This window comes from Macrotis lagotis, chromosome 4, assembly GCF_037893015.1.
Source record: "Macrotis lagotis isolate mMagLag1 chromosome 4, bilby.v1.9.chrom.fasta, whole genome shotgun sequence".
NCBI classification, from domain to species: Eukaryota; Metazoa; Chordata; class Mammalia; order Peramelemorphia; family Peramelidae; genus Macrotis; species Macrotis lagotis.
This window is the reverse complement of record NC_133661.1, coordinates 165784795-165794913: the sequence shown is the minus strand read 5'-3', so window position 1 is coordinate 165794913 and position 10119 is coordinate 165784795. Positions and strand designations below refer to the sequence as shown.

General features: G+C 40.4%; 1 protein-coding gene across 2 annotated transcripts in view; it reads left to right on the top strand.

The window, feature by feature from the left end:
- Positions 1-3506: 3506 nt before the first annotated feature.
- Positions 3507-10119, top strand: part of CGNL1 (cingulin like 1) — a 221124-nt gene continuing 214511 nt past the window's right edge. The window contains exon 1 of one of the 2 annotated variants that reach the window (XM_074234587.1): positions 3507-3613. Coding sequence is in view for 1 of the 2 variants with exons in the window: in XM_074234586.1 (XP_074090687.1) it covers positions 10063-10076 (14 nt within the window). In the remaining variant the exon portion in view is untranslated. Of the gene's footprint in view, positions 3614-4869; positions 10077-10119 lie in introns of those variants that run through there. The other variant, XM_074234586.1, reaches the window with a different exon arrangement.

Genomic DNA, 10119 nt, shown 5'->3' with positions numbered 1-10119 from the left:
AGGAGAGAGAGAATGGAATGGATGAGAGTGGGGAGGAATAGAGTGGAGGGAAATACAGGTAGTGATAGAAACTGTGGGAAAAATTTTGAAGCAACTTCTCTGGTGGCTATGATGGGGAAGGCAACTCATCCCAGAGAATCTGAACACAGACTGATGTACACTTTTCTCTCTCTCTCTCTCTCTCTCTCTCTCTTTCTTTCTTTCTGGTTTTTGCAAGGCAAATGGGGTTAAGTGGCTTGCCCAAGGCTACACAACTAGGTAATTATTAAGTGTCTGAGGTTGGATTTGAACTCAGGTACTCCTGACTCCAGGGCTGGTGCTCTATCCACTGACCCACCTAGCTACCCCTCTTTTTCTCTTTCACTATTCTTGAGGTTTCTCATCTTTTTTTTGGGGGAGTTTATAATTATTCTCACAACAAGATTATTGCAATAATATAAAATAAACAAAATTTTTTTTAAAAACACTTTGACTTTCTATGATCCTTTAAGTCAAGAAGTTTTCCATTAACAAGAAACTATGCACCAATCTGGCTCTTTCTGAGAAGAATCATTAACTATCACTATACTCCTTTAGCATGATGCTTTCCACTGTCAGCTCCTTCCATTATTGGGTTATTGTGCATAGACAGGGAAATAGAACTAGATGTCTCTGATAGATATGAATATACAATTATACCTCAAAGTACACAAATAAAATAATAATATTTCATCCAGAGTATAAAATATACATTACATTTTGTATAAATAGTATCTGTTCAATAATTGTTCTTAATAGCTAGGATCTTGTGATTCTAACATCTGTATTTTCATTCTTGGACTCTTTTTTATACTATAATTCCACACTTCTATCACTTCAGAATAGTTCTACTTTTATATTCCACTTTCTTTTTTTTTAAATTTTATTTAAGGCAATGTGGTTAAGTGATTTGTCCAAGGTCACACAGCTAGGCAATTATTAAGTGTTTGATGCAGAATTTGAACTCAGGTCCTCCTGACTCCAAGGCTGGTGCTATATCCACTGAGTCACCTAGTTGCCCTTTATGTCCCACTTTTAAATACAATTAAATATGTCTAAACCAAGCTCTTCAGTTTGAAACACTGGGGTCCTCTTGGGTTCTTTATTTTCCCTCATCCAATTACTCACTAAAGTCATGCTGATTTATCCTTTGAAATAATACTCATCCATTTTCTGCATTTTATTTCTACTCAAACCACCTCATTATCTTACTTCTGGACCTCTAGGAAGCAACAGCCTCCTAACTTATTTAGAAACCTAGAAGCATCTTAGGAACTCAGAGATCATCTATTTGAACAACCCCTATTGAAATTGTGAAAACTTCTTACAACATCCCTAAGAAGTAGTCATCTACCTTTTGACATGAACTATAACAGTGGCTCCCAATTTGATCTCCCTGCTTCCTTTTTATAATGAAGCTTCCTTTTAAAAAATAGATAAGACTAGATGGCCATTGAAATTCCTCCTAATCTATTCTTCACACAACTGCCAGTTATTTTCCCTACAACACAGGTGACCATTGTCACTCTTCTCCTCAATAAATCTCAGTGATTCCCTATTATTAGTGATCAAATACAAATTCCTCTGTTTGCATTTACAATCTGCTAGCAATATATCTTTCTAGTCATATTATTCTTCTTCTTTACGACAGTAGAACTGACTTTCTTGTGGTTCCTCATATAGCTAGCCATTCTTGGACTATCACTCAGGTCTTCCTGGATTTAAGTCTGTGATCCAGATACTTGGAAATTGGGAAATCTGGGCAAGTCATTTAACCTCTCTGTGCCTCAATTAACCTCATCAGTATTAACCTATATCAGTATTAACCTCAATTTCCTCATCAGTATAATGGGGTTTATAATATTACTTACCTCAAAAGACTGCTTTTAGGATCAAATGAATTAACATAGGTAAAATATTTTGCAGGCCATAAAATATTATATATCACTATTAACACCATCATTACCACCACCAGTACTGTGACCAACTATCCATCTTTCATGAAATTCCTTCCTTCCTCATATCCACCTCTTAGAATTCAAAGTTCAACTCTCCTTAAGTACCACCAGGAATCTTTTCTGATCCTCCTAGCTACTTTAGCCACCCTCCTCAAAATCAATTTGTATTTATTTTGGGGAAGTTACTGAACTAACATTTTGTACTTATATTTTTACCTGGAGGCAGGTACGAGTGTATTAGATGGCTCAATGGATAGAGCACTGGAACGGGTGACCTCGGGCAAGCTGTTTAACTTCTCTTTTCTATAATCCACTGGAGAAGGAAATGGCAAACCATTCAAGTATCTTTGCCAAGAAAACCCCATGGATACGTATGGGATCACAAAGAGTGACCGTGACTGAACAACTAAATAACAGCATTGTTGTTGTCCCTATTGCTTCCTATGAGTCTGTTCCTCCTTCTCACCAAAGGTCGACTGCTTCATTTTGTCTTTAGATCCACACTAAATAGCACAAAAACTTTGAGTTTTTTTTTTCAGCCTTTGCTTGAAAACGGACAACTTTTCCTTGTGTTTAAAAGACCATCCCTCCAACTTCATCGTGAAATCTAGGAGGACGAAGAAGAAGCCCCTATTGTAGGATTTTTTAATCTACCACAGAACTGAGTGCATCTCAAAAGTTTGATAAATATCTATAGATTTGACGGGGTGGCGGGGGGGGGGGGGGGGGAGGTTCTGGTCCTTGAGTCTGGTCGTGGTCGGGGAGAAAAAATGTTTACAAAAGGAAGGGAAATGTCAAACAGCACCTGGACTGCTGGTTTTGTTGTTCAGTCCTTCGGCTTTTTCAGTCGTGTTCAAGTGATTTAAAGTGAATACTAAATGCAGGAACCCAGAAGCTCAGTGAGTCGTCTTTAATCAGAATCGGAGCTCTGGGCAGTTGGCAGGAGCCTCAGGCGCCCTCTCGTCCGGCCCATCCACGAAAGGAATCCCCAAAGTAACATAACTCCCAAGTGGTCATTTGGGAAAGTTTGCGAGAAATGGTGACTTCTGGACGAGGTCTTCAAGATGCTAGGTAGCGATTGGCAGAGAAGGTGGGAAAGACAACCCTCTATGGAAGAGCAAAGGGAATTGGGTGGGGGGGAGGGATTAGTGGTGGTCGAGTGAACTCGGGTTCTGGGCCAGGGACTGGGTGGAGTGTGAAAAGGTGGGAGGAGATTGGGGTTTGGTGTGGGTGGGGGGGCAACTCCTGGCCAAGACCCGGAGGCCCTTTCCTTTGGGGCGGAGAAAGTATTAGGGGAAGGGGCCAGATGCTCCAACTTTCCAGCTCGGATGAAAACGTCAACCTGTGTGTAGACCGACTGCCCCCAGGGCTGCTCCGGGGCAGCGGCCGCAGTTCCCCGGCCCGGTTCGCCCCGCCCCAACCGCACCTCCTCCTCCTCCTCCTCCTCCTCCTCAGGGGGGGCGGGGCCCCCTTTGCCCTGCCCCCACGATCCCTAAGGCGCTGGGCTCCTGCTCCGGGATCCCGACTGGCTTGGCTGCACGAGCAGGACCAGGAGCGGAGCAGGAACCGGAGCCGGAGCCGGAGTCCGAGGCGCACCCAGGACGGGCCAGAGGCAGGCAGGGGCGGGAGTCCGGGAGGTGAGTGAAGTTGGGACTGGGGCCGGGGCTGCGGCTGGCCCTGGGTTGTGTGTGCTCTTTGGGCTGGAGAGGGGACGCGTGGCTGGCAGGGGAGCTGCGGGACTCGTGGGAGGGACAGTTGGGGGTCACCCGGGAAGGCTTCATTCCCCTGGCAGGTGAGCTTCCCCTCACTCTCTCCCCAGAGTGCTTCTGGCGCGCCTGGAACCCGGAGGGTGAGCTTGGCCGGGGCTCCTGGAACCGCGCCCTCACCTCCCCTCAAGCTCCCGAATAGAGTTGAGGGTCTCCCCTCGGCTTCCCGGGCGAGAAATGACTAGACAGGGCGGAGGGGTGGGTGGGAGAAAGGGTGTCCCGGTCTCTTACTCGTTCCCCATATGGATTCAAATGTTGCTTAGCGAGCCATCCTCCCTTCCTGAGGAGGGTGGGGGAAGGGTCTCCAAGTCCCGGGAAATGCATGCATGTGGTGGTAACCTCATTTCCTAGTTTTCAAACCTCTTGACTGGGAAGATGTCCCACAGCTCCAGTCTCTTCTTCAACTCCCATCCGTGACTGCTGTGAATCAGGAGGTGCCTTGAGGAATCTTAGTGTCGTCTAGCTTTCTTTCTTTCCCCTCTGGCCTTTCTGATCCTGATCCTTGAGGTAGTGTTCTGCCCAAGCCAGGATTTGAAACAGCAAGACTTTTAAGTCTTACTCTTCACTAGCGTTTGCTAGGAGGGTTCCCAACTCATTGTTGCCCTAGTCTTAGATTTTCCAGTAATCTTTCTAGGTTATATACATTGTGATTGAATAGTTATAGTTGGGTGTTACTTTTTTTAAAGCAATCACATCAAAACTTTTACAATCAAAACAATGTCCTTCAAAGTGGTCCCCTTAGGAGGTATCTATGGCTTATTCCATCCACTCTACCCTTGTTTAAAACATTTTTGGAACTCCTCCTGAAACTGCCTTCAGAGAGTTTTCTGGGCCACACAAGAAAAATCAATCACATTACTTTATTAGCCACAACTCATAAACTGTGGTTTTGGTTAATGTCTTGACTTTCCCATAAAAAATTGTCTCCTTGCTGGAAGGACTTCTTTGTTAGCCGGACCAGATTGAAAACTGTTGATGATTTTCTGCCTGTGTGTGGTAAATATTGTTATACTTTTTCTCTAAAGGCAGATGAGCAAACAATTAGAACACTTCACCCTCAACAGAAGCAAGGTTACTATATATGTGATTGACCCCACTTTTCTGGGAATCAGGGTGACATGAATTTGACATTCAATTTCAGATTAAAAGGAAGGAATAGCCCATTTTATGGATTCTTCAGGTCTTTGAGGGTCCCTGAAGAAATGTTTTACCTGTATTCTAAGGTGTTACACATTCTCCAAAGTGAGGACTAATAGGGATTCTTAAGGTTTTGGAAAATTAATCTAGTGTCACTGTGGCCTGCATGAATGTGCTTAACTTAGTCTGGATGGGCCAATATTTCCCCCCCCTTTTCCTTTTTAAAAGAAAGAATACTACAATTTATGAACAATAGCTAGAAGCCAGGAATAGAATTTGATGGGATCAAGTCCATATTACTGACTTATAAGGATGTGGAAGACCAATAGAAAAATAAGATTTTTTTTTTAGATTTTGCAAGGCAGTGGGGTTAAGTGGCTTGCCCAAGGCTACACAGCTAGGTAATTATTAAGTGTCTGAGGCTGGATTTGAACTCAGGTACTCCTGACTCCAGGGCCAGTGCTCTATCTACTGTGCCACCTAGCTGCCCTGAAAAGTAAGATTTTAAAGTCAACTTAACAAGGACATTTTTTGGTATCCTTGTTTCTAGCATCAGCCTACTAGGGTCTAGATTAATTTTCTATTTTCTTTTCCCTATGCAGTTGTTTACTATTAGAAGCCAGCCATGGGCTGCTTTCTACCTGGAATGGGGAGATGGAACAGCGAAGGGAGATATTTAGAAAATTAATACATAGGAGTATATGTGCATTTTTATTAGCAATTGGATGACATCCTTTATTTAAGAGAATGCCCTCCAGAAATAAATGCTCATGCTTGTTGCTACTTAGTTTACAACATCTGTATCAATGGCAGGCTGAAATTAATTTTCTTTAAACATTTTCTAAGTATAAGTACTCTCGGTTTCTTTCCCCCTTCTCACTTTCATCTTTTCCACCTCATCCCCTCACTGACATAGCCTGTTTCATTGCTAGAAATGGACCTTTGTGGAGTTCACTTAATTGTTCTGGTTATATGGAAAGCACCTAAAGCTTTATGGAAAACAATAACAGAATATGACTTTAGACCAAAATAGTTAACTTTTAGGGAACAAGACCATGGAGTGCATTTTCTTGCACTTTTTTTTCTGATTGTCAACAGAATCAAATCATGTTACCTTCTTGTTTGAAAACTTGAAATACCCTCCTACATTTAAGGATTAAGAAAGGCTCAGTTGAAAATATTCTATACATAGGATTTATAGAATTTTTAGAGCTGGAAGAGCTCTTAGATATGATTTAGTTTGTAAAATGAGGTTGATAATGACCTACCTTATAAGGCTTTGCAATTCTTTAAAGTACCATATAAAAAAGCAAGTAATTATCTAGTTCAGGAGTTCTTAACCTTGTTTATAGCTAGCATTTATGTAGGACTTTAAGGTTTTTTCCAAAGCTCTTTACAGTCTAATATTTGATCCTCACAATACTGGGAATTTGGTATTATTATTATTATTATTCCCATTTTGCAAATGAGGAAACAGAAAGACAAGCATTAAATGACTTAGGGTCATATTGTTGGTAGATATCCGAAACAAATTTAAAATCAGATCTTCCTGATCCAATGTATCCCCTACCCCACTCCACCCCACCAGCTAACTCTTGTGTCATGGATGCCTTTCAGAGTTTGAGGAAACTATGGACCCCCTTTTAGGATAAGGCATAAAATAAAATATGGAGGATCAGGAAGAAAACAATTGACACTCTTTTTTTTTTTTGCAAGGCAATGGGGTTAAGTGGCTTGCCCAAGGCCACACAGCTAGGTAATTATTAAGTGTCTGAGACCGGATTTGAACCCAGGTACTCCTGACTCCAAGGCAGGTGTTCTATCCACTCACTAAGCCACCTAGCCACCCCCTTTTTTCTCTTTCACTATTCTTGAGGTTTCTCATCTTTTTTTTTGAGGGGAAAGGGGGGGTTTATGATTACTCTCACAACTCTCACCTAACCACCCCACAATTGACAATCTTTACAAAAAAACAAAACAAAACAAAACAATTTCACAGGTTAAGACAAACTGGTCTTGTTCAACACCTTTCATAGACGAGGAACTAGAGGCACAAAGAAGGAAAGTGATTTTTCTAAGATCACAGAGGAGGGAAATGATTGACTTGATTTCACAGAAGTGGTAGAAGAACCAGAATTTAAAGCTCTTTAGATTCCAAGTACAGCCTTTTCTTTACTATATGCTCTTGCTTCTTCTAATATAAACATTACATCCTAAGGTTGACAATTGCATTGTAGACTTTAAAAAACATTTTGGTGGAAGGGGCATTTGAAAATAATATGTAAGTTTGACCTCCACCAAAGTCCTCCTCTGATGCCTCATTGTGGTATAGAAATGACGCTTAGTTTTTGAAGGCTGCACCAGGCAGTCATTCCAACCTGGAAAAACTTCAAATATAACCAGATTATGGACAGCATGCCTCTTGTCCTAGATCTAGCCTTGCTAGGTTCAGACTCCTCAGGCTGAGGAAGGATGATAATGTTTTTGGTCACAGCAACATTCAAAGAGACTATTTGTTTAGTCTAGAGCTCACCCTTACAAAGGGGCAAGTACCCACATAGATGAAGGCACAGGTCCCTGAAAAAATGAAATTAAGTTTTGAGTGTATGAAAACCTCATAAAGAACTGAAGAAACATTGATTTTATGGTATTGATGTGATTAGAATGAAGACGTAAATGGGCAAAATAATTTAGATTTAGATTAAAAATAGATGAATTTTTATTAAAATTTAGATTAGAACTGGAAAGAACTCTGATACTTAGTCCAGCTCCCGTCATTTTCCTGGTAAGGAAACAGGGGAAGTGACTTGTTCAGGGTCATATAGGTAGTTTTTAGCAGTTTGAATTGAGGCTGGAAATCCTGTATCCTTTTTATTTCCATCAATAGATCAGTGACAAGTGATAAGAGTTTGCTATGTGCCTGACATTGTTAAGCACTGGAGGATACAAAGAATTGAAAAAACATGGTCCCTGCCAGCCTCTCTCTCTCCTGAGGAGTCTATCTGTCCCATTGGATGATGGTAGATTTTTTTAAGGAAAAAACTATTGTTTGTTGAAGGATATGCCCATCTTCCTGTGAAAGAATTGAGTTTAGATTTACTTATTTTTGAGTTTAACTTTTTCTCCCATTTTCCTTTTCTGGTTCTAGTGATCTGTGGAATAATCCAAAAGTTGACAGTTTAAGGATTATGATGGAGCTGAGATTTAATATAGATTTTAACGTACTTTATATTCTTCATCTCATGTTATTCTCACAAGAATCTTGGGGAATTGGTATTAGAAAAATTGTCCTCCCCATTTTATAGCAGAAGAAAAGAATTGGATAAATTGGATTTATGGAGAATTTATTTGAATCATTCTCTAAAGCTTTACTATCATCTAACTATGATGTTGTCCAGATGGTCCATGAAAACCCTATAAATGAAATGGTAGAAAATGAGAGACTTGTTGACAGTAGTAGCATCAGGACTGATTAGAGTAGTTAATAAATCTATGGAGTTTGATTTAAATAGTACTGAAGAATTGTTTTTCTTTCTCTTATCTTCTACTTCCCCACCCATTTCTTCCATCTCTTAAGTTTGAAATTCCTTTTGAGACAAAGCTTCTTTTTCAACCTTGAGATAGGAATATAGTATAAATACCCTAGAGAGGCTAACTCATTGTTCTAAGTTCACCCTGGGTTGTGTGGACTGATGCCATATCTTCTTCCCCCATCCCTCTTCCAAAGCAGATTTTGATAGTGTGAATGGGAGAAACAGTTGCTGTCAGAAGAGGAAAAGGGAAAGAAAGGGGGGACATTTAATTTATGAAGGGCAATATTAAGCATCTACTTACTCTGTGCAAGACAGTATACAAAGGTCATTAATAACTATGGTCAATCAAAATAACCTACTGGGTGTCAGACACAGTGAATACAAAAGCTAAAAAAGGAAACAGAACAGGAGCTTACAATTACAACCATAAATACAGAACGTCCCCAAATCTGACCTCAGACTTGTTAACTGTGTGACCCTGGGCAAGTCACTTAACCTCATTTAGCTTAGTTCCTCATCTGTAAAAGGAGCTGGAGAAGAAAATAGCAAACCACTCCAGTATCTTTGTCAAGAAAATTCCAAATGGGTTCATGAAGAATCAAACATGACTGAAATGTCAAAACAGCATATCTATAGCTATTCTATGAAGGAAGGTCTCCAATTTGCAGGTTCCTATTTATACTTTTCTAAGTAGTTCAAAGTCACCCTGGGCTTAGAGTTAGGAAGACCTGAGTTTACATTTGATCTCGAGACACTTGCTAGCTGTGTGACTGGGTCAATCAACCTCTATTTGCCTTAGTCCACTGGAGAAAGGAAGGGATCGGCAAACCAATTCAGTTTCTTTGCCAAAAAATCTCCTTTGAAACTTTGCACTGTGGTCCATGGGTTTCATCAGAGTTGGACATGATTGAACATCTGAATAATTACCTCAAACTTTTAAGAATGGCAACTAGTGGGGCAGCTAGGTGGCACAGTGGATAGAGCACTGGCTCTGGTGTCAAGAGTACATGAGTTCAAATCTGGCCTCAGACACTTAATAATTACCTAGCTGTGTGGCCTTGGGCAAGCCACTTAACTCTACTGCCTTGCAAAAATAAAACAAAATAAAATGAGCAAAAAAAAAAAAGAATGGCAACTAGTAAAGTTAGAAGCCTGTGCTTATTTCAACTCTGTGACAGAAGCTAAATTTGGAACTTCAAATTTGTCTGGGTTGCAGACAAACATTTGCTACTTCATTGGAACATAATTCAACATTTGCCCCTAAGAAACATTGATTTAGGAGATTTCCAGTGACTTAGGGGTATAGTAGTCATGGAATTACTAGTGTTTGGGATTAGAGCATGCTACATTTGCTATGAACTTGTTCCATGTCTGCCAACATAGCTGGCAGCCTTCCTGTTAACAGGGAGGAGTTTATTCTTTGTGGGCCAATAAGGATTTCTGCTTTCTCCATGGAGAATGGATGATATGGTTAGTTTTCAACTACAACTCTAAAATGGGGTTTCTAGAATTTATGAACTTTTTTTGAACATTTTGATAAATTATTTCAAAATAATTGATTTCTGTGTTCTTCCATGTATTTTATCTTATGCATTTAAAAACATTCTGAGAAGGGATCCAAAAGCTTTATCAGATTGTCAAAGGGAGTCCATGGCACAAACAAGGTAAACAACCTCTATTCTGTTTTAAGATTTTTAATTATTTAAA